This window comes from Monodelphis domestica, chromosome 8 (genome assembly GCF_027887165.1).
Source record: "Monodelphis domestica isolate mMonDom1 chromosome 8, mMonDom1.pri, whole genome shotgun sequence".
Classification (NCBI taxonomy): Eukaryota; Metazoa; Chordata; class Mammalia; order Didelphimorphia; family Didelphidae; genus Monodelphis; species Monodelphis domestica.
In genome coordinates, this window is record NC_077234.1 from 164,748,395 (window position 1) to 164,774,544 (window position 26,150).

At 36.0% G+C, this 26,150-nt stretch overlaps 1 protein-coding gene across 1 annotated transcript in view; it reads left to right on the forward strand.

Moving 5' to 3' along the window:
* Positions 1–26,150, forward strand: part of UBAC2 (UBA domain containing 2) — a 326,804-nt gene that overhangs the window by 234,303 nt on the left and 66,351 nt on the right. Inside the window, exon 7 of the mRNA XM_007501351.3 lies at positions 25,729–25,974. Within this exon, the coding sequence (XP_007501413.1) occupies positions 25,729–25,974 (246 nt within the window). The remainder of the gene's footprint in view (positions 1–25,728; positions 25,975–26,150) is intronic.

The window sequence follows — 26,150 nt, forward strand, 5'->3', positions numbered from 1 at the left end:
TTGTTATAATCAGGTGGGATTTATACCAGGAATGCAAAGATGGTTCAATATTAGGAAAACAATCCACATAATTGACCATATCAGCAAGCAAAGCAACAAAAACCACATGATTATCTCCATAGATGCAGAAAAAGCCTTTGACAAAATGCAACACTGATTCTTATTGAAGACACTAGAAAGCATAGGAATAGAAGGTCCTTTCCTAAAAATAACCAACAGTATATGTCAGCAAACATCATCTGCAATGGGGATAAACTAGAAGCCTTCCCAGTAAGATCATGAGTGAAACAAGGATGCCCATTATCACCTCTATTATTTGACATGGTACTAGAAACACTAGCAGTAGCAATTAGAGAAGAAAAAGAAATTGAAGGTATTAAAATAGGCAATGAGGAGACCAAGCTATCCCTCTTTGCAGATGATATGATGGTCTACTTAAAGAATCCTAAAGAATAAACTAAAAAGCTAATAGAAATAATCAACAACTTTAGCAAAGTAGCAGGCTACAAAATAAACCCTCATAAGTCATCAGCATTTCTATGTTTCCTACACATCTCAGCAACAAAAATTAGAAAGAGAAATTCCATTTAAAATCACCCTAGATAATATAAAATTCTTAGGAATCTATCTGCCGAGACAAACACAGGAACTATATGAACACAACTACAAAACACTTTCCACACATTTAAAACTAGATCTAAACAATTGGAAAAACATTGATTACTCATGGGTAGGACAAGCTAACATAATAAAAATGACCATCCTACCCAAATTAATTTACTGATTTAGTGCTATTCCCATTGAACTACCAAAAAACTTTTTTACAGAATTAGAAAAAGCCAGAACAAAGTTCATTTGGAAGAATAAAAGATCAAGAACATCCAGGGAAATAATTTTTAAAAATGTAAAGAAAGGTGGTCTAGCCATACAAGATCTCAAACTATTCTATAAAGCAGTGATCCATCAACACAATATGGTACTGGCTAAGAGACAGAAAGGAGGATCAGTCAAATAGACTTGGAGTAAGAACACAGAATAGCATAATCTTTGGGAAAGGAAAGATTTTAAGACTAATCAAGAGTTAGAAAAATTACAAAATGTAAAATAAAAAATTTTTATTACATTAAAGTTTGTGAATTTTAAAACTGCTCAGACTCTACTTCAGTAGATTTGACTAAGCTATTCCCCATTTTTAACAATGAAGGTACTTGATTAGGAATGTATTAAGAACTTTTAAAATTACTCCACCCTACTCAGACAGTGCCTTAGGGGAAGATAAAGTTGCAAACTCCTGATTGAACAATGAAAAGTCCCCAACTCATACTTATAGTAAAGCTGAAACCTTAACCTAGGTCTGTTTTTAGATCTAATATAAAAAGGTGCTAAATACCTATAAAGGTTAAATTAATCCCTAAAAGGTCAAGCAACTTACAAAAGGCAAGCTTAACAAAAGAGGTGTGAAATACCCAGAGGATTTAATTTAACCAGAGAAGGTGAGAACAAAAGAAGATGAGAACTAAGAATGGGCAGTCCTGGAAAAAAGTGTCTGCGCTGATTGGTAGATATGAAAATTTAGGGGAGGTGACATAAGAAAAAATTTCTTTAAAAGGAGAAGGATTGAACTCAGTTCAGGAATTCAGGAGTTCAGTGGAGGACTGGAGCTTGCTTGAAGATGATCTTGTGGTGAGTGATAAAGACTGACTCTCTCTCCCTTAAGGCTCAGGCCTAGGCCATTTGGCCTAGGCCCTTTCTACGTTTCTACTATTTCTCTCTCTCTCTCTCTCTCTCTCTCTCTCTCTCTCTCTCTCTCTCTCTCTCTCTCTATCTATCTATCTATCTATCCTTCCCTTAATTCCTTCATTTATATTAATTAAAATATCCCTAAATCCCAGCTGACTTGGGTATTTTCATGTTTGGGAATTTCCCATGGTGACCACTTATTTTAGATTTTAAGTCAATACACTAAAATTATCTTTACAGTTTGACCAAAACCTTGACAGTTTAGCATTTACAGTTTTGGCAATTCACAGTCTTGGCAAACCACATTTTCATCGTTACAAGTTTTTGTACAAACAAAACCAATGCAACCAAAATAAGAAGGGAAGCAACAACTTGGGAAAGAGTCTTCATACCAAAAACCTCTGACAAAAGTCTAATTACTCAAATTTATAGAAAGCTAAATCAATTGTACAAAAAATCAAGCCATTCCCCAATTGATAAATGGGCAAATGACATGAATAGGGAGTTTTCAGATAAAGAAATAAAAACTATTAATAAGCACATGAGAAAGTGTTCTAATTCTCTTATAATCAGAGAGATGCAAATCAAAACAACTATGAGGTACCACCTCACACCCAGCAGATTGACTAACATGACAACAAAGGAAAATAATGAATGCTGGAGGGGATGTGTCAAAATTGGAACATTAATGCATTGCTGGTGTAGTTGTAAATATATCCAGCTATTCTGGAGGGTAATTTGGAACTAAGCCCAAAGGGTGCTAAAAGACTGCTGCCCTTTGATCCAGCCATAGCACTGCTGGGTTTATACCCCAAAGAGATAATAAGGAAAAAGACATGTACAAGAATATTCATAGATGCTCTCTTTGTGGTGGCAAAAAAATTATAAAATGAGGGGATGCCCTGCAATTGGGGAATAGCTGAAAAATTTGTGGTATATGTTGGTGATGGAATATTCAAAGGAATAATGAACTGGAATAATTAAATGTAAACTGGAATGACCTCCAGGAATTGATGCAGAGTGAAAGGAACAGAACCAAGAGAACATTGTACACAGACACTGATACACTGTGGCACAATCGAATGTAATGAACTTCTCTACTAGCAGCAGTGTAATTATCCAGAACAATTTAGAAGCATTTATGAAAATGAATGCTATCCATATTCAGAGGGAAAACTGTGGAACAGAAACACAGAAGAAAAACAGGTGCTTGATCACATGGGTCATGGGGATATCTTTGGGGATGTAGGACTGTAAATGATCATCCTAGTGCAAAGATCAAGAATATGGAAATAGGTTTTGATCAAGGAAACGTGTAAAACCCAGTGGAATTGCACATTGGTTTTGGGAAGGTGTGGGGTTAGGGGAGGGAAAGAATATGATTCTTGTAACCAAGGAAAAATATTCTAAATTGACTAATTAAATAAAAATTTCTAAAATCTAATCAAATCAAATGTTAAACATTGTTAAAACATTGACAAAGAAGAAAAAAACAGTCTGGTTTTACTTCATTGACTTTGTGACTGCCAAATGTATTAAAAATGATAATTTGTGTGACACTATTTCATGTTGCAGTGACTGATGCACTCTGGCTTGTGACTAGAGAGCAGTTGCTAGTAGTATGGGGACATACTTGAGGATTTCTTAGTTACAAATGCAGATAGAAGTACTTTGATAGATACTGAGAGATAGAAAGCTAGAGGGATGCTGCTGCAGGGGAATGCTCTGGGGTCTGCCTATTGATCCCTATGTGAGGCTAATGGATCAATCTATTTCCTAACCTCCTCCTCCCTTCACTCCCTCCCTTCTCTAACCCTCTCCCTCCCAGTTTCTTCTTGAAGCCTTTGGCTTCCTCCCTCCCCCATGAGTGAATTAATATATTTATGAGAAAAAACTTCCCTTCTTTTCTTAGGTAAGGGGTTTATTGGGATAACAACAGGATGAGAAACTGAGGGAAAAGGGATGAGGGTTTCCCTAAACTATAAGGAGAATTTAGGAGGGTTATGGAAATAGTCATTATTGTCACAACTGTGACTCAGAGGGACAGTTAGAGAGATGGAGGACAACTGTTTAAAATCTTTCTTCTTCACAAAGCCACCAAGGTCGCTCAGCCTAATTTCATAAGCCCCCACTCAAGGGTCCTTCAGCCTGGGACAAAAGCTAACAGAATCAGTTTAGCTTCTTTCCCCTCAGCCAAACACCAAGAAAAGTCTCTCCTTCACCCTGGCTTTCTTCCAACTGTCTTTCCCTGGGAACATTCCGTTTGGAAACGTCTCCTTGATTGACAGACATGTCCCCAGCCTTGGTTTGCAAGCCTGAAGTTCTCTCTTTCTGGCTTGCCTCTATCACAATTGCCAGGTTGAGTATTCAGAGACGTCTTTTCACTTATCTCCTATTCCAATTGCATTAACGATGGGGTTAAAGATACCTTGAATTTGACCTCTAGATCAGTGTAATACTAGTGTTTACTTTCCTGAGTTATTACATAATTTTAAAAGCTAACTTGTTTGTTTCATTGAGTTGCTTTGTAGATATGTAGTGTTTTTGGTAGATAATAAAATTGTAGCCTGATAATATCTACTAATAATGGTGAAATAGTATGACTATCTTACTACCCTCAATATGAATCTGAAAATAATACTTCCTCTTTTATACAGTATGCCTCTTTTAAACATTACATAGCAATGTAGTTTGCTGACAGTCCATTAGTTCAATTAAGAACTTTTTAATAGGAAACACCTTTACTCCCTTTCCCCCTCCTCACCTTCTCCACCCTATTTTCACACTATTGTCACTCTGCAAAGAGACATTGGTTTCCCTTCTTACTGGTGATAACAGCAACTATGGAGTCATTTTTATTGTCAGCAGAAGCTTCCTAAGTGTTCCCTGATACCTCAATTCATCTCTTCTTTCTTTTTCCTCTTAGCTGCTTATTTCATACCACTGGTATAGAAAGTCAAACCTGCCTACAAATAATATTGAGTAAAGTTGTGACAAGACAGAGGATGATTGATGGTTTTTGGTAAAAAGGGTCGTGTTGGGGCATACATACAGACTGAGGTTTCATAAATATCTGTCTCTGTTGCTTTATGGAGAATGGAATGAGCAGACTACATTTAATATGTCATTCTCTCATTGACACAGACTGTATCTCAGTGGTGGTAACAAACTTCTTTGTTTATCAAAAAGATATTGTGTTAAATAAATGTCTTTAAAAATCCTTTCTCTTACATAATAAGAATAATAATATCTGACATTTATGTATCACATTAAAGATTGCAAAATATATTATGACATTTGATTCTCACAACAATATAATATAGGTGTTATTATTATCCCTATGCTACAAATAAAGTAACTAGCTATCAGGATCATATAACTAATAAATGTCTGATAAGAATAAAAAATATCTGTACTTAAATGATTTCAACATTGTGTTACACATTTTTATGAGAATCAAGAATCAAATCAATGTATACCTTTTGGTTTCAATTGTGTCTGACTCTTGGTGACCTCATTTGGGGTTTTCTTGGCAAAGATTCTAAAGTGGTTTGCCATTATTTTTTCCAGCTGATTTGACAGATGAGGACACTGAGGTGTAAACAGAGTTAAGCAACTTACCCAAGATCTTCCTGCTAGTAAGTGTATGAGATCAGATTTGAACTCAGTAAGATGAGTCTTCCTGACTTCAGGCCTTCTACTTTATCAATTGAGCCATCTACAACTACATTACAATTAATATGAGTTCACATAATAAAAAATTTGACTTATTTAAAATTATAAGGTACTAGGTTGTTCCAGTCTCCATGGAATTCCTCCACTTTATTATTCCTTTGAGCACAATAGTATTCCATCACCAACATATACCACAATTTGTTCAGCCATTCCCCAATTGAAGGGGATCCCCTCATTTTCCAATTTTTGGCCACCACATAGAGCACAGCTATGAATATTCTTGTACAAGTCTTTTTCCTTATTATCTCCTTGGGGTACAAACCCAGCAGTGCTGTGGCTGAATCAAAGGGCAGACAGTCTTTTAGCACCCTTTGGGCATAGTTCCAAATTGCCCTCCAGAATGGTTGGATCAATTCACAACTCCACCAGCAATGAATTAGTGTCCCTACTTTGCCACATCCCCTCCAGCATTCATTACTTTTCATAGGTGTCATGTTAGCCAATCTGCTAGGTGTGAGGTGATAGCTCAGAGTTGTTTTAATTTGCATCTCTCTGATTATAAGAGATGTAGAACACTTTTTCATGTGCTTATTAATAGTTTTGATTTCTTTGACTGAAAACTGCCTGTTCATGTCCCTTACCCATTTATCAATTGGGGAATGACTTGATTTTTTGTACAATTGATTTAGCTCTTTGTAAATTTGAGTAATTAAACCTTTGTCAGAGGTTTTTATGAAGATTGTTTCCCAATTTGTTGCTTCCCTTCTCATTTTAGTTACATTGGTTTTGTTTGTACAAAAACTTTTTAATTTGATATAATCAAAATTATTTATTTTACATTTTGTGACTCTTTCTAAGTCTTGCTTGGTTTTAAAATCTTTCCCTTCCCAAAGGTCTGACATGTATACTATTCTGTGTTCACCTAATTTATTTATAGTTTCCTTCTTTATGTTCAAGTCATTCACCCATTCTGAATTTATCTTGGTGTGGGGTGTGAGGTGTTGATCCAAACCTAATCTCTCCCACACTGTCTTCCAATTTTCCCAGCAGTTTTTATCAAATACTGGATTTTTGTCCCAAAAGCTGGGGTCTTTGTGTTTGTCATAAACTGTCTTGCTGCGATCATTTATGCCAAGTATATTCCACTGATCCTTCTTTCTGTCTCTTAGCCAGTACCAAATTGTTTTGATAACCACTGCTTTATCCCAGTTTGAGATCTGGGACTGTAAGTCCTCCTTCCATTGCATTTTTTTTTCATGATTTCCCTGGATATCCTTGATCTTTTGTTCTTCCAAATGAACTTAGTTATGTTTTTTTCTAATTCAGTAAAGAAGTTTTTTGGTAGTTCAATGGGTATGGCAATAAATAAGTAAATTAATTTGGGTAGGATTGTCATTTTTATTATGTTAGCTCATCCCACCCATGAGCAATCAATGTTTTTCCAATTGTTTAGATCTAGTTTTAAATGTGTGGAAAGTGTTTTGTAGTTGTGTTCATATAGTTCCTGTGTTTGTCTCGGCAGATAGACTCCTAAGTATTTTATATTGTCTAGGGTGATTTTAAATGGTATTTCTCTTTCTAATTCTTTCTGCTGAAATGGGTTAGAGATATATAGAAATGCTGATGACTTATGAGGGTTTATTTTGTATCCTGAAACTTTGCTAAATTTGTTGATTATTTCGAGTAACTTTTTTGTTGATTCTCTAGGATTCCTTAAGTAAACCATCATATCATCCGCAAAGAGTGATAGCTTGGTCTCCTCATTGCCAATTTTAATACCTTCAATTTCTTTTTCTTCTCTAATTGCTACTGCTAGTGTTTCTAGTACAATGTTAAATAATAGAGGTGATAATGGACATCCTTGTTTTACTCCTGATCTTATTGGAAAGGCTTCTAGTTTATCCCCATTGCAGATGATGTTTGCTGATGGTTTTAGATATATACTGTTTATTATTTTTAGGAAAGGCTCTCCTATTCCTATGCTTTCTAGTGTTTTCAATAGGAATGGGTGTTGTATTTTGTCAAAGGTTTTTTTCTGCATCTATTGAGATAATCATGTGATTTTTGTCGGTTTGTTTGTTAATATGGTCAATTATGTGGATGGTTTTCCTAATATTGAACAATCCTTGCATTCCTGGTATGAATCCTGCCTGGTCATAGTGGATGATGCTCGTGATGACTTGCTGGAGTCTTTTTGCTACTATCCTATTTAAGATTTTTGCATCTATATTCATCAGGGAGATTGGTCTATAGTTTTCTTTCTCTGTTTTTGGCCTGCCTGGCTTTGGGATCAGTACCATTTTTGTGTCGTAAAATGAATTTGGTAGATCTCCTTCTTGGCTTATTCTGTCAAGTAGTTTGTTTAATATTGGAATTAGTTGTTCTTTGAATGTTTGATAGAATTTGTAGCATCCCAAGCATATTCACATCTATGAAATATAGATGACTGTATTACTACTGTGTCTCCAAGCATGAGGCTTTACCGATAAGGTTTGTGAAGGTAACCTTGACCTGATCACGAGACCTATTGCCCAACACAAGTCCATTAACATGTTCGGAGACTTGCCCGGGAAAGCACGGTTATGTCCTACACGCCCAAAAGGTGTTCCCTCCACTGTACCACCCAATCATGATTATCTAAGATATGTGATGTAATTGTTACGTGATTAGAGGCATCCCTCTGCCTCCTCATCAATACTGCAAGGCAACCCCTGGAATTTTCTCTTTTTAGGAAGGTTCTTTACCTAGATAGGATTACCGTTTCTCTCTCTCTCTTTCTCCTCCAAGTCCTTTCCTTCCCCGAGGCTGTGACCATCTCGGCCTGCATTCTCTATCTTAATCTCCTCAACCACCTTGTATTCCATTATCCTCATTTTCCGCCTTAAGGAAAATCATAGGGGTTGCCTGCCCTATCCAATCACTGATTTGTCGGTGTCTTTCATTTCCACCCTGGTTCTCGGTTCCTACCTCTCCTCGGGTCCCATCACAAAGGTGAGCCCCTTCCCTTGTGGGACCCTGCTGGTCAGGGAAGTCCATTAAGGAAAACCCCACACTTGGCACCCCAGATGGGACTCGAACCCACAATCCCTTGTAGCATCCCAAGCATATTCACATCTATGAAATATAGATGACTGTAAGATGTGAAATATAGATGACTGTATTACTACTGTGTCTCCAAGCATGAGGCTTTACCTTCACAAACCTTATCGGTAAAGCCTCATGCTTGGAGACACAGTAGTAATACAGTCATCTATATTTCATAGATGTGAATATGCTTGGGATGCTACAGAATTCATTTGTGAATCCATCTGGACCTGGGGATTTTTTCTTAGTGAGTTCTTTGATGGCTTGTTCAATTTCTTTTTCTGATATGAGGATGTTTAGGTAATTTATTTCTTCCTCTTTTAGTCTAGGCAATTTATACTTTTGTAAGTATTCATCCCTATCACCTAGATTGCCATATTTGTTGCCACATAATTGGGCATAGTAGTTTTTAATGATTGCCTTGATTTCCTCTTCATTAGAGTTGAGGTCTCCTTTTTCATCTTGGATACTGTCAATTTGGTTTATTTCTTTCCTTTTTTAAATTAGACTGACTTTGTCTATTTTATTTGTTTTTTCAAAGCACCAGCTTCTAGTCTTATTTATTAAATCAATAGTTCTTTGACTTTCAATTTTATTAAATTCTCCTTTGAGTTTTAGGATCTCTAATTTAGTCTTCATCTGAGGATTTTTAATTTGTTCGCTTTCTAATTTTTTAATTTGCATGCCCAATTCATTGACCTCTGCCCTTCTTAATTTGTTAATATATGAACTCAAGGATATAAATTTCCCCCTGAGTACTGCTTTGGCTGCCTCCCATAGGTTTTGAAAGGATGTCTCATCATTGTCTTTTCTTCAATGAAGTTATTCATTGTTTCTACGATTTGTTCTTTAACTAACTGGTTTTGGAGAATCGTATTGTTTAATTTCCAATTAATTTTTGATTTACCTCTCCATGTTCCCTTACTAATTATAATTTTCATTGTATTGTGATCTGAGAAAGTTGCATTTTTTATTTCTGCTCTTTTGCACTTGTTTGCAATGTTTTTATGCCCTAACACATGGTCAATTTTTGTGAATGTACCATGTGCTATCCCTATTTATTTTTCTCCACATGTCTACTAACCCTAATTTTTATAAGATTTCATTCACTTCTCTTACCTCTTTCTTATTTATTTTTACGTTTGATTTATCTAGTTCGGATAGAGGAAGGTTCAGGTCTCCCATGAGTATAGTTTTTCTATCTATTTTGTCCTTGAGCTCCTCTAGTTTCTCCTTTAGAAATTTGATGCTATGCCATTTGGTGCATAGATGTTGAGTACAGATATTTCCTCACTGTCTATACTGCCTTTTATCAGGATGTAATTACCTTCCTTATCTCTTTTAATTAGATTTATTTTTACTTTGGCTTTGTCGGATATCATGATTGCGACTCCTGCCTTCTTTTTGTCAGTTGATGCCCAATTGATTTGGCTCCACCCTCTTACTTTCACCCTATGTGTATCTATCTTCCTCATATGTGTTTCTTGTAGACAGCATATGGTAGGGTTTTGGATTCTAATCCACTCTGCTATTTGCTTGCGTCTTATGGGTGAGTTCATTCCATTCACATTCAGAGTTATGATTACTAGCTGTGTATTTCTCAGCATTTTGATTTCTGCTCCTGTTCCTGCCTTTTCTTCTTTCACTATTTCCTTCTACACCAATGTTTGCTTTTAAACAGTCGCCCTTGTTCCCACCCTTATTTTACTTCCCTTTCTACCCCCCTCTCTTCTTATTCCCCCCCTTATTTTCCCTGTAGTCTTTCTAAAATTAACCCCCCATCCCCTCCCTCCCTTGTACTTCTTCCCTCCCCACCAGACCATTTGTTACCCTTCTACTCCCCTATAGGGCACAAATCTATTCTCTGCCCCCAATGGATTGGATTGTTTTTCCCTCTTTGAGTCCATTTCAAAACATGTAAAAGTTGAGTATTTCCTGTCTCCGACCTCTTTATCCTTCCAGTGTATTGATGTTCTCCCCCCTCCCACCATGAGCTTCTTTGTGACATATAAATTTTCCCCCATTTGTTTTTTTCCCATTTCTTTTAATATTAACCAATTTAAGCTCTAGTTATATACATGTATATATGTGTATATATATGCATGCTCATGTGTATGTATTTATGCATGCATATATCTATATACCTATTTATGTCTTGTCCTTCATCCTATACAGTTTGTCACTTTTCCCTCTAAGTGTACTTCTTTTTGCTGCCCAGGTAATAACAACAGTTTTTAAGAGTTACCAATGACCTCTTTTCTTATAGGGATACATATCATTTTAACTTATTGAGTCTCTTAAAAAATTTTTTTTGTTTTTCTTTTTTCCTTCTTTTTAAATTACCTTTTGATGATTCTCTTGAGTTCTGTGCTTGGACATCAATTTTTCTGTTCAGGTCTGGTCTTTTCTTTATGAATTGTTGAAATTCTTCTATTTTGTTGAATGACCATACTTTCCCTGTAAGAATATAGTCAGTTTTGCTGGGTAGTTGATTCTTGCTTGTAGACCTTAGTTCACTTGCTTTCTGGAATATCATATTCCATGCCTTTCTTTTTTTCTGTGTGGATGCCGCTAGATCCTGAGTTATCCTCACTGTGGTTCCTTGGTATCTGAATGACTTCTTCTTGGCAGCTTGTAATATCTTTTCTTTGGTCTGATTGTTCTTGAATTTTCCTGTAACATTCCTGGGTGTTGTCAGTTGTGGATTAAGTACAGGAGATGATCTGTGGATTCTTTCAATCTCCACTTTTCCCTCTTGTTCTAGGATATTGGGGCAGTTTTCTTTAATAATTTCCTGTAATATAATGTCCAGGCCTTTTCTTTTGTCATGGTCTTCTGGTAGACCAATGATTCTTAAATTGTCTCTCCTTGAATGATTTTCTAATATGAGATGCTTCATATTTTCCTCAATTTTTTCATTCTTTTGGTTTTGTTTTATCGTGTCCTGCTGCCTTGTGAGTTCACTTGATTCTCGTTGTTGTGTTCTGGTTCTTAAAGACTGGATTTCATCCTTGGCTTTTTGGTCATCCTTTTCCTTTTGGTCTGATTTTCTTTGGAGGTCATCTTTCATCCTCTTTACCTCATCTTTCATCTCCTTTTTCTCATCTTTCATTTTTTTCACCTCAGCTTTCATCTGCTTTGCCTCATCATCCAGCTGTTTGATTTTGGCTTTCAAGACACTATTTTCTTGTTTTAGTTCATGTGCCTCTGTTTCCAGATGACTTATCTTAGTTTTTAAGTTCTTTTTCCAATTGTCTTCAGCCTCTCTTAATTGTGTTTTGAATTGCAGTTTGAGTTCTTCTAAAGCCTGTATCCAATTCCCTGGGATTTCTGATTTTTCATTTGCTGATCCCTCCCCCTCTGTTTCATTCACTCTTTGCTTATTACCTGTGCAGAAGCTGTCTATTGTAATTTCTTTCTTCTTTTTCTGTTATTTGCTTGAGTTTACCCCTTCTTTGCTCCCCGTATTTGTCTGTGCTCTTGCCCCTGTCCCTTTTTTTTTTGGCTTTGGGGCTGTCAGTCTTCCCTCTTGGAGCTTTGTCAGATCTCATGGTACAGTCTCTAGGGGAGGAAAGTTAGCTTCCCTGTCCTCTGGAGGCTTTTGATCAGATTAAGTTCAACTAGTTTGGGATGTATGTGCTCTGAGGCCAAAGACTCCTGAAAGGCTGGGCCGCCCAGGCTCTCTCCAGTTCTCTCCAGCTGCTTCTCTGCTGTCTGCAAGGTTCCCCAGTGCCTTTGCCTGCCCCAAGGTTCCTGTCCTTGCCTGAGGCCCTGCACTCTAGGGCGGAAAGGGGTCCTGGCCTCCCTGAGCTATGAGGAGTCCTGATGGGATGAGGTTCAACTGGGTTGGTCTGGATGTGCCCCGAGGCAAAAACCTCCCGGTGAGACTGGAGCCAGATGGAAGGACCCAACCATGGCCCAGTCTCTCCCTGGCTTCCATCCCGCTGTCCATGCTTAACACTCTGAGCCCGGCGCCATGCTGCTCACAAGGTAGACCCTCCAAACCAGCACCTTTGCCCACCCAGAGGTTCCAGCTGCCGCTGAGGGCTCAGCCCTCTGGGTTGGGGGGGGGAGGGGTCCTGGGACCTTCCCTCTGCCTTTCCCTTAGACCCGAGTGTTCTTGGATTCTGGCTTTTGGGGGGCATACCTTTTGATTTGAGTCCAAAAGGAGGGTTCCCCACCTCTGTCCTGTAGTTTAGTTTGAATTTCAGTCCCCTATGAACATTCAGTTTGTGATTGGTAAGTAAGGGTTTTCAGAGGTCTGAACTTTTGCTGCTTCTAAGCCGCCATATTGACTCCGCCCCATACATACTCTTTCAAAAATAAAAAAAGCATTAATATTAATGAAGGAGTTGCCAAATGTTCTTATATGGAAGCTTTGGGTTCTGATGGTTACATACATAAGATGCTAAAATGATTATCTTGATTTTTAAAAATTACTTAGGTAAAGTAAATGTCGGTCAATAAATGTTTAGTATGTATAAGCATGGTGTTAGGCATGGTGTCCACAAAGACCAAGATAAATTCTTGTTCTCAAAGAACAAGGAAAATAATGTGTATACTTATAGATAATTGTAAAATATATTCAAAATAAATAAAAGATAATGGGGGGGGAAGTTACTGGTAGCTTAGGGGATCAGGCAAGAACTTATAGAAGATTTAGCACATGAGCTGAGTTTTGAAGGAAGCTTGACTTCTTTTTGATGAAGGTGAAGAGGGAGTGCATTCCAGCTGTAGCAGACAGCCTATCCAAATACACAGAGATGTGGGATCTCGTTAATAAGGAACAAGTTGACTAGTCTGTCTAGAACATAGAGTATGCTATATAGAGAATAATATGTGAAAGTGGAGTAGACTAGAGCCAGATTAAATAAGGATTTATGTCTCAAAGAATAGTTTGTATTTTTAAAAATAGCCATGTGGCCTGCATATTTTATGGCCAAAGGATCAAAAAAATATTTTAGAAATAATCAAAATGTTCTCAAATGAACAAAACCATTATTTGTGATAAGTGAGGCACTCAATACCAAAACAATTAATTCTTTGCAAAAACAAAAAAATAATTCTCTGTCTTAAATGATTTGTTATCCCTAAGAAGGATTAATGGAAAAAAATATGGTCAACCACTGATGTCAAATAAAAATTGATTATATTGCTATCATGAGGTTGATAAATGGGCTAAAGACATAAACAACTTTTGGATGTAGAAATCAAAGTCATATATAGATATATGAAAAATACTCCAAATGACTACTGATAAGAGAAATGCAAACCAAAGCAATTCTGTGGTATCATCTCATTCCCATCAGATTGGCTAAAATGATAAAAGGGCAAAATGACAAATGTTGGAAGGAATGTGAAAAAAAAATTGGGACACTAATACACTGTTGTTGGAACTGTGAACTGTTCTAACCATTTGGGAGAGTGATTAGGAATTATGCTCAGAGTCATAAAATTGTGTCTACTCTTAGATCTACCAATACCTGGATCTATTTCCCAAAGAGTTCAAGGAAAAAGGGAAAAAAATCTATATGTTCCAAAATATTTATCTTTTTGTGGTGGCAAAGAACTGGAAATCAGGGGATGCCTATCAGTTGGGGAATGGCTAAACACATCATGGTATGTGATTGTGATGGAATACTTCTTTGCTGTAAGAAATAATGAGCAGGCTAATTTTTTTAAGACTTGGAAAGAACAACATAAGAAAATGAAGAGTAGGAAAAGGGAGTGGTAACAGGTAACTTGCTGTAATAGGAGAAAAGGGGGGGTGAGTGTGATGAAATAGATTTTCTCAAAAATTAAAATAAAATCTTTAATAGTAGTGTTTTTAAAATCATAGAATTTTTGTTTTCAAAATTATATGTGGATTCTCATATATTAAGGTAGATAATGGAATTCCTTTTCCAATAGCCAATGAAATTATTTGTAATTCAAAAACTGCTTCTGTTTGCCAGCTAGTGTATCATTACTTAACTCTAGCTGTGGGGAGAAAAAAGGGAGGGGGAGCGAGGACTCAGAATGAGTCATCAAATTTGTATCCTAGCAATTCTAAATAGTTTCCTTTGAGGGGTTAATATACTTAACCTTTTCAAAATGTAATCTTAAATTTATATCATGAATCTGTTATGGTACACACAGAAGCATTTACAGAAAAGGCTGACATGTTCATGTAAAAAAAGCAATCTATATATTTTCTCAAAAGTTTATCCTAACCACTTGAACCATAAGTCTTTCAATTCTAATATACTTGCATTAGATCTTAAAACAGTTGATCTGATTATTCATAAATCATTGCATTATTAATTTAGTTTAACTAACTCTAACATATTAATTGTTGTGATCAAAAGGAAGGCATGTTTTCTAACCTGAGCTTCTTTAGGATTCTGGATTTATAGTTTGGACTTTAGCCAATTTGTGCAGTTTCAATTAAAAACCTTTTATTCCTGTCTGCTTGTAGAAAAGTTCATATTTTTACTTAGTAGTTTATAAAAATTATAGTATTTGGGCATTCTCAAATAAACTCTTAAATTTCTATTAGTTGTAATATGTTTTATTATCAGATCAAGTTTTATTCCAGCTGTCAGCGAACCTCTCAGGTCTTTCAAATTATATCTCTAAAGTTTAGATAAGATAGCTGAAAACTTTTTTCTATTTAAAATGTTTTGTTGTATTAGTTTCTTAATATACATGTAAAATAATTGCAAACACTCTTGTTCTCCTTCCTGTGCCTGAGGAAGGGGCTAAATATTGGAAAGTTTCCAGAGGTTTTTTCCTCAATGCTTGACTGCCCTTCTGGCCACAGTCCCAGTAAAGATATCGGTGAGGGAGAGAGAAAAAAATATATATTCCTTTCTTTCCTTTCCTTGTTAATGTTTAGTTACATGTTTTTAAAACCTTGACATTAAATCACTCCCAACATATGTAAAGGGTGAATATTATGGTTGAGACTGAAAAAATCTAAATTTAAATGGTCACCAAGGGAAATCCCAAATAATAAAATACCCAAGTCAGCTGCCAAATTTTCATGGTGATTTAATTACAACAGGAGGAAGAAAATATTAGAGGGAGAGAGAGAGAGAGGGAGAGAAGGAAAAAGGGAGAGAAGGAAAGGAGTTTAACTCAGAACCACTCTGGCTCAGGCTGAGCCAAAGTGGGCGTTAAGGCCTTGGAAAGCCAAGGCAAAGAAAGAGGTCAGTCCTTATCACTCACGTGACCGGTCTGAAGGAAAGGTGTCTGTGGGGCTCCTCCAAACTCAAGCTCCAAGATCGAACTGAACTCTAGCCCTCTCCAAAGGAAGTCCCAAGAACTCCAGAGGCTGTTCTCTACCTCACTTCCTGCATCTCACATGTGCCAATGGCGTCTCAAGCTTGACTTAGGACAGTCCGAGGTCTGTCCCTTTTTTGCAAATATCTGTTGAAGGCCATTTTCTTAGATAATTAAATCTTGAGTTTGATGCAGACCTTCCTAATCTTGTTAAACTAAGAAGAAAGGAGAAATGTAGTTTTCAAGACCTGATTCTGTTATTCCAGGTATCTCTATTGTTATTGATCAGGAAATAGCTAAATCAGATCTTCTAAAGAATGGTCTGATTAAGATGGAATAGTTTTGAAATTCACACACATTAATTACAAACTTAACTTCCAAATTTACTTTGTTTAAAGTTCCTTCACAATATTTCCTTAAGATTCTAGTTTTCCTTTCAAACTTCTGCTCTAAGCAGAATAAAACCTTCAGTTTTTGTCTCTATTACTTTTAGTATAAATAGGGGAGAAGTGACTACCTTTTGCCTATATTTAATAACCTGTTAATTAATCTTTTTTGATTTCTGGACTGGTCAGATTTCCTTTGCCAATTTCACTAAACACAATCTGCATAAAAATTAATTTTCTTCACAACACAAATTCATACATATTTTGTGTACATCTATTATGACATTATAACAAATTATATTTGAATAGACACAAGTCTCTTCTTATTCATAGAACATATATTCCCAATCAAGTATAACATTTTTTAAAACTTCCAATCTTAGCCATACATCAAATACTTAACACCTATACAAATTCACATATACTCATTACCAGTTCTGAACTTCTAAAATCTCAATGCTAACATGCAATCACTTGTTGCTATCTTTGAAGGATGTCTCATTTGAAATCCAACATTTAATTCTTAGAAAAAGTTCTCCACTATAATTGTTGTCTAACTGAATTTTTCACATAAATATCGTATGTTTTACTAAGCATCCAGTATAGTTTTTTGCCTTTTAAAAAGGAAAAATTCCTCTTGGTGTCAAACTGTCTATTAATTACCTTCAACCAATTCCGAACTTATTGCAATCACTATATCTTATCGGTCCTAGAGTTGATAAACAGATCTCTGGCTTAAGCAGAATTGAATTTAGCTAACATATCACTTTTAACTGAGACACAATCATCACCATAAAATTCCACTTATCACAGTACATTTTCAGACTAATTAGCAGTTTTCCAAGGTTACATATATAGATCTTTAATATTAAATCTAAGAGAATAGGCAGTTTTGGGGATAAAGGTTCCCTTTGTGTGTTCCAAACATTCTTTCTCTCTTTTTTTCTGGATGGGCCCTTTCCAAAACAAAAGGAGAGAAGATTTATATAACATATATTACCTCTTTTCAGTGAAAGACTTTGAAGCATTCTTTGTAAGTGGCCAATTAGGGAAATGCGGACACAAAACTTATGTGGACACACATGGAGTCACACAAAACAAACATTAAACACATACTAAAGGAAGCATGCTTTTAAGAGTTAAGGTGTTTACTCAAGATCTTGAGGAAGGAAGAAAAAGGAATGAAAAAGTCCATCTTGCTGTTTCCAAGGTACTGTCTCTTTAAAAACTGTGAGAGGTGAAAAAAGTTTTTGGCTCCATCAGCCCTAAGTGTAAACATTTGAAAAGGCAGGTGACAAGGGATTGAAAAATGGGCTTTTTTTCTGCTAGAGCTGAGGTTCTGGGGGTCATGGAGGTGGGGGCGGAGGGAGACCCCTCATTCCTGACCATTCACTCTTCCTTCCCTCAGGTGGGGGGTTTGTCAATGGTTGCCTAGCCCGAATGGGAATGTTATAAGATTTTTAAGTTAAAGTTAATTTTTTCTTCTGTGTCTAAATCTACCATCCATACATTGGGGAATCATGGACTGCAACTTTGAATAAACTCCAAGAACTTAGTCAGCTGTGACTTTCTTACTTTTCTCTCTTTTACTCCCCTTTTCTGAAAACTGTGTTTAATTATTTCAGTGAATAGCTTTCTTTCTTTTGATTCACTGTGCCCCATGGAGGCCCTTTTCTTTTCCTATTCTTCTCCTGTTCAGAACCACTTCTCTTATATTGGGAGTCCTGAATTACTACCCCCTCCCCCCAATCCTGCTCCATCCACAGGGTGGCTCGGTACCTCTTCCAGGGGGGAGAACCTGATCCCATCAAAACTTATGGGGGCTTTGGGAGAAGGGGAACTTACCTAGCCAGGAAAGATCCTGTTCCAGCACCAGAATGCCACGGGGCCAGGTCTAGCCTCACTGCCGACTCCAGAGATTCCCCACAGGTGTCTAACGGTCAGTCAATAAACAGAAGACAGCTGTTTATCATTCGGCCATGGGCATGCTTTGCACCTGATAGCTGCTCTGCCATCCCCAGGCCTGGTGTTTATTTTTATACCCATTTTTTTTTTGGCATACCAATACATTACCTAACACACATGTCTAAGTAGAGATAATTGGACAAGTGATACATTAACTTTTAACAAATCACTTGATTAACATTCTATATTCTTATATTGTGATTACGTATTCTTGACAGAATAAAGGTTTGTCACACAAGATAAATGATTTTGTTTCAGGAGGCTTAATTTTCTCATTACCCTGTAAGGAATTTGAGCTTACAAACAATCATGGAAATTTACTTATTATTTTTAATCAAAAGAAATAATCAGAAATCCTTAAAGACAATTCAACAATCATAACATTGAGGTTGAGAGGTACTGAGAACACAATTCAGATTCAATATTAGAATGATCATTTTTGAGGGTTCACTAGAGAGTTTCTCAAGGGCAAGAATCAAGTCACTGAGCCATGATGAAGCTTGGTGTACCTGCACATTTTGTATGGGCTTTTATAATTGATTTGTATGCTGGCTTCATGAGAATAAGTTTCTGTGAGTGGGGAAGTTCTGGGTTTGGCATTTAGCTACGGTTTTACTGGAAATTATGTACCTAAGAAAAAGTTAATCCATGATAGTCTTTTGGGATTGGGTTTGAGGGTCTGATCTTTTGATGATGTTTTAGAAAAATAGAGTACAGGTATTTTGCTTTTGGATTATTCCTTCTGAGGTTAGGGGGAATAGTAATCATTTCAATTCCATAGGTAAGGGATGTTAATGAGAGAGGTCATGCAAGGGGAACTGAGAGGGCAATCACATCTTGCCAAGGGCCACTCTTTGACCTCTTTAGCTACCACGAGTGTCTTTGTCAAGGCATCATGGCCTGATGGCTCCCAGCACATACACAGCTACATATTTAAAATTTGAAGAATAACTTATGAATGTTCACCTCCAGAGAATGAACTGATAAATGAAAATAGAAGCATTTTACACACACACACACACACACACACACACACACACACACACACACACACACCCCTATTTGCCAGATGATGCCTTCTGTCTTGGGGGAAAGAGAGGGAGGAGCTGAGATACTTAGAAATAAATTTTACTAATGAAATGAAATTTAGAAATTACTAATGAAATTGTTTTTAATTTTTTTTGAATTTTATTGTTACAATATTGTATTACATTCTATTAGACACAGTTGTTTAACTCCTCAATTTTCCATTTAAAGCTCCCCAATTTGCCTTGGAAGCTGAAAACTTTGATTTGCATTTAAGCAAGGCAACTTAAATTATTTTTTGATATGATAAACATTTTAATCAAAACCAAAGTGGAAAACCAGTCTGAAAGAAAACAACCTTAAAGATTTTCTTCAGAATTCAAGAGTATCAGAGTAGTGTGATACATTATAAGAGAGTGAATCAAAAAAGGAAGAAAATCTAGATCAACTTCAGGATCTAGAATTTTGTACAATTTTTCAGGATGAGCATCACAAACTTTATCCACCAATCTTTAAATAGGTTTGAAGCAAAGGCAGAATAAAGAAAAGAAGAAATACTTGCATTTTACATTTCTGGGCATTAATTATTATTTTTAGAATACTTCTACTCTGATATAATCATAGGAAAAATTACTAATGGTTCAGTGTTTCTGTCTGATGCAGGAATGTGAACAGATTTTCCAACAAATGTACCTATAGTCAAATGTGGCAAAGGTTGATCACTTCAGTTTAGCTGTTTCATAAAGGCTATACATAATTTTAATTTAGCATTTGCCATCAGTTTATTTTGTTTATCATGACACTGTAAATTCAACAAGGGCAAGCAAGAAGCAGGAATCATGATAAGAGCAGCAGTACCCCAAAACTCTAATCATGCAGGAACCATTCTGAGGTGCCTTAGGTTGGAAGAAAGCTTTTTTTTTTTCCTCAGAACTTTTAATTTAGGGGCAGATGGGTGGCTCAGAGGATTGAGACCCACACCCAGAGACAGGAGGTCCTAGGTTCAAATTTGACCTCAGATACTTCCTAGCTGTGTGACTGGATGTCACTTAACTCCCATTGCCTAGCCCTTACCACTCTTCTGCCTTAGAACCAATACATAGTTATGATTTTAAGATGGAAGGTAAGGGTTTAACCCCCTTCCCCCCGCAAAAGCCTTTTAATTTTTTGTTATTGATAAGAAACCTTTTTAAAGTTCAACTTTTTTTTTAGCCTTTTTTAAAGTTCAGCTCCTAAAGACCCCATCTAGTGGCCTTACTCTAAGTAGTTAGGCCACCATTGACCATCTTCTTTATTTTCTTTCTCTTGCCTCTCTTCCCTAGAGCTTTGGGGTGGAGTCTGTGGCGCATCAGACTGATTGAGTAAATCTGATTGCCTCATACTTGAAGCCAGAAAACTCAGAAGACAGTAAATTATCAGACCACTGACACAGAATGCCACACTAAGGCAAATGAGTAATTTTAAAAATTGAAGGGATAAACCAAACTATGGCCCGCGGGCCACTTGTGGTCCCCTGAGGCTATGTATCTATCCCCCACTGTACTTCTGGAAGGGGCACCTCTTTCATTGGTGGTCAGTGAGAGGAGCCCTGGATGTGGCAGCCCCGCAAAATGCAGTGTCGCTCACATACAGTACTACTTCCAGTGACATAATCCTTTGTGTGGCGCCTTAGAAGGAGGCACCATGCAAAAGATTATGTGGTTGTACAATGGAAGACATCAGCATGGTGAGCGGCGATCTGGGGAAGGAGATTCCACACTGTGTATACTGCTGCCCAATTAGGGTTAAGGTTAGGGTTAGGGTTAAGTTTTTATAGTCTGGCCCTCCAACAGTCTGAGGGACAGTGAACTGTCCTCCTGTGTTAAAAATTTGGGGACCCCTGGGATAAATTGTCAATTTAAGGTTTTAACATTGTACTCTCTGTTCAAGAATAGTATAATACCCTAAGGACTCTTCTCAATTTCTCATTAATGTGACTTAGAAATTCATGGCTGGCAAATATTTTTAACTAGTTTTAAAGAGTATAATGTAAAATCTTTCAGATGTTATTCAAATCAGAACCTAGGATAGGAGAATTATTTTACCATTTCTATAATAAAATTTTGGTAATAAGTATAAAGGTATCAGTGTACATTTTCTGGTTGTTAGCCTGTAATTTGCCTCTTTTCACACATCATGAAACGTTGAAACAAAATAATCTTCTTCTTCCTCCTCCTTTCCTTCTCCCTTCCCTGTCTTCCTTTTTTTTTTTTTATAACTGAACTTTATAGTAAAAAGCCAGAAATATCCAAAACCAGTAAAGTATTTTTAGGCTAGGCTGTTGAATAGAGTACACACAGAAAAAGAAAGCATACATACCTTATATCTCTTCTGCCTTCCTTTTTAGTAATAATGTTGAAATTTCAGGTGCTTTTCATAATTATATTCAGACGTTAGTGTCATACTGAGTAATTTTTGTCTTTTGTGGTCAGTGAAAAATGGGGCCTTTAAGAATAAGAAGTCTTATTCTGTGACCCAAATGTCTTTATTGTGACTTGATCTCTATTTTCCACTCCTAGTCATCACAATATGTCTTTTGTTTTGAGTTTTTGTTTGGAGACATTTTGGTTATCCTGTTTAAATGTAAGCACAGATATACTGAGCAAGATTGTGCTTTAAAATAACTAAAATTGTGTTCCTAAACTGCAGAAGTTTTTTTTTTTATCAGAGCAGGAAGTGAAGAAAATATTAGCTAAGTTAAAATCTTGTGTGAATAATGGCATGGGCATCATAAGAAAAATACTTTGATCTGGAAAAACTATAACCTGAGCACTTTGAATATCTAAAAACCATCCTCTACAGATTTAGTCCAACCCCTTCCTAAATGAACCATGACCCCAAATTGCAGTATTTACAGTACATGGTCTTCTATCTGCTATTTAAAGATAAGTGGTTATGGGAGACTTATTAACTCCTAAGGTAGCTCCTTTCAGTTTTTGAGAACTTTAGTTCTTTTTATTTTTATCTTAATTTTAAAAAATTATCCCATAGTTACATGATTCTTGTTGTCTCCCTCATCTCTTTCTTCACGACTTCACGACTTCACGACAAGCAATTTCACTAGGTTATACCTATATTATCACTTAAATCCTATTTCCATATTAATCATTTTTGTAATAATCTTTTAAAACCAAAATTCCAAATTCTATACCCATATAAATAAGTGATAAATCATATTTTCTGCTGGATTTCTACTCCCACAGTTCTTTCTCTAAATGTGGATAGCATTCTTTATCATAAGTCCCTCAAAATTGTCTTGGATCATTGCATTGCTTTTAGTATTACATTTGATAGTCCCATAGTGTTTAAGTTACTATGTATAATATTCTCCTGGTTCTGCTTATTTCACTCCACATCCTTTCATGGAGATCTTTCCAGTTCTTTCTGAAATCTTCCTGTTCATCATTCCTTTCAGCACAATAGTATTCCATCACCATCATATGCCACAATTTGTTCAGCCATTCCCCAATCAAGGAACATCCCCTTATTTACCACTACAAAAAGTGAAGCCAACAAATATTTCTGTACAAACAGAACAAACTCCCATTTTTTTTCTCTCTCTGGGATACAAATCCAATAGTGATATTGCTGGATCAAAGGACATGCAGAAAATTTTAGTTCTTAAGATACTTTTCTTTATATTGAGCTATTGTGTTTCTCCTTTTAACAACTAATTTTATTTTTTTCCTTTGGGTCTAAATCTAATCTTTCTTATACATGTCAATCTTTAAAATAAAATTAGCAATGATGTACCTCTTAAGTTTAATCTTTTCCCCACTTCTTTCAACTGATTTGTGGCTGGATTTTAATTTCCCCCATTCTTCTGGCTGCCCTTTTATACTTCATTCCAGCTGATTAATGTAATTAACATTCAAAAATATAAAGTTCTGTCAAAGTGGACAAAGGAAAACCATAATATGAAATGGTGGTTTATTTGTAACTAGCAACATGTCTTTCTAGATAGTGTGTAATGGCAAGATCCCTGGAAATTCCAACAGCCATTTTCTAATAGTTAGGTAGTCAAAGCCAATGAACAAAAAATTTTCAGAATAAAAAGTACATATTATAAAAAAACTATATAAAAGATTGTTCCAGGTCAATAAGATAGATTCCACCTAAAACAACTTTGAGGTTTTGGCTCTCATCTTCCAAGTTTGTCAATCAACACATATTTACAAAGGACCTACTCTGTGTCAGGCACTGAATTTGGTGCAAGAAATACAAAAATAATGAATGAAATCATCTTTACTCAGAATGAGCTTATATTCTAACCAGTGAGATAAGACGAACATTTACAAATATATACAGAATAAATACAAAAATAATTAAATACAAGGTAGTTGGAAAGGGAATTATAGCTGTGCTGCCAGTTGAAGGGTTTAGGAAAGGCTTCATGTGAAAGGTGGTGCCAAACTGACAATGATAGCAAATGATGCAGTTTTGGAAAGAGTACTTCGATACATTAATTCATAGTTAGTAGAGTTGTGACTTGGTAGATAGATTCTGGAGGGGGGAAGATTTGTAGTCTTGCAAGGAAAGCTACTAGTAGGGCAGCGAGGTGGCTCTGTGGATTGAGAGTCAGGCCTGGAAAGTGAGGGATATCAAATAGGAATTGGCTAGACAAATCGTAGCATATGAATACCATGAAATATTACGGTTCCCTAAGAAACAACAAATAAGAGAAAGTCAAAGAAGCATAGGAGGACTTCTTTGCAGAGTGTAGTAAGCATAACCAGGAAAACAACATATTCAGTGACTACATTAATATAAATAAAATAAAACCAAATTACATAATTTATAACAAGTAGTCTTAGCTCTAAGGAAGAGATGAGAAAAGAAATGAATGAAGATAATTTATTAAACACGTATGATGTGTCAAGCCCATTGGTAAGTGAGTACTAGAGCTACAAAAATACAAAAGTGAAACAGTCCCTGTCCTCAAGACACCTTCATTCTAAAAAGGAAAGATACTACAAAGAGGGGAGTGACCAGGAAGTCTTAATGTGGTGGGGTGAGTGAGGGGAATATGTTCTTGGGCAACCGGACAAATGGTAAGAAGAAAGTCAGTGTAGACAACTGAATAGGATATGAATCATGATTGGAACTTCCAGGTGAGTTTGCACTCACTCATTTACTCATAAGGAGTCAGGACCCAATGTGTGAGTTCTAAAACTGATTAGATCAAGTTTCCCAAGACATGATTTTTGGAAATCCAGAGGATACAACATCAGGGCAGGTGGGATTATTCTATCTGTAGTACCTACTTCAAAAGTAGTTGGGGGGGATCAGGTGAGATAATAATATCTGTTAACCAATTCATTTAAAGTTCTTCATAAATATCAGCCATTTCTTTTTTTTTTCATTCTTATTATTTAAATCTTTTAGGGGGGTTGTCAACTGATTTGTTATTATCACTTTGCAGTGGTATGGAAATTAAATAGAGAAAATTCAAAGTACATCATAATGATGTTTAGATTTTTTTTAATCTTACAACTAGGCAAAGAAAATATCTTTAGTTTTTATGAAACTGTAGCTTTTCTGTCACTGTACAATCTCCAATATATAGCAGTTGTTTTTATAACAGTGATATTTGTGTGCCCCACTCAGATGGCTAGGAACCAAAATTGTTCTCAAACAGTATTGTTTGTGTTTGACTATCTATCAAAGAGATTAAAGACCAATAATAAAATGTGAAAGTGTTTGGAATAGTAAGATATTTTTCATTTTTAGTAGGATTTTTGTTTATATTTTTTCCACCAAGTACTTAAAATGAAGAGTGGGAACTCCATTTTTCTATCACCAAGCTTCTCTTATAAGGATCAACTTTACTGAATTAGTTTTCTATTTTATTGGTTTATACTCCTAAGCATACACTAAGAGACAGCACAGCCAAGTGAAGAGAGTATTTAACCTAAAGTCTAGAAAACTTGCTATGTACCTCAGTTTCCTCATTTGTAAAAAGAGGAATAATAACAATAATAGTATCTACCTCAGGTTTATGGTGAAAATCAAATGAGCTCATGAAATCACCTTTGCAAACTTTAAAGTACTATGTAAATGTAATCTGCTATTACTGTTAATAATAAATATTCACCCATTTGGTAGAGTTTGTTGAAAATTCATTGATACATTTGCCAAACATTAACTAAGTGCCTATTTTGCAATATAATAGCCAGGGGAGAGAGGATTAGGAAAAAAATCACTTTTTTCAAATGCAATTTATAAGTTAGCTAAAATAGTATTAGCAGCTTTGTGTATAATGGTTATATTTTTAAATGTCTTCTTGTTGATCCCCTTTAAATCTCAGGAAAAGAATGATGTTTGAATTTTTTTTAATATTACAACTGGATAAAGATAAAATATCTTTAGCTTTAAAGAAATTGTGTCACTGTTCAACCTCCAGTTCAATCTCCAGCAATGATTGTAAAAAAAATGTTGTTTTCAGTGCTGTGTATATTTGGTAAGGCAGGCAAATTAAAAGATTCTGCATTTGTGTGTTCTTGTAAATTTTATTGTATTTTTAAATTTTTGTTGGGATTTTTTTTTTTAGATTGCTGGTATGTGTTATACCAACAGTGTGTTAAAAGTTCATCAGGTTCTTTGCATACCCCGCTGGATGGCAAAGTTGTTTTCTTGGACACTTGAACCCATCTTCTCTTCTTCGGAACCGACCAATGAAATCAGAATTGGAATGGGAGCAACAGTAGACATTCAGAGACAGCAAAGAATGGAATTGCTTGACCGTCAGCTTATGTTATCCCAGTTTGTACATGTGAGGCGACAACGACGGCATCAGGTACTAAAATTTTTGAATGATTTTTTCAACCCAGTAGTTCTCAAGTAGGTAATCATTACATTTTGTCAACTTCTTTTCATTTTTATATTTGGCATTGTACTGTAGGCAACTTTTATTAATGGGATCATAGATTTTCATGCTGGAATGTCATTTTTAGGTAGAATATCTATTTTCCC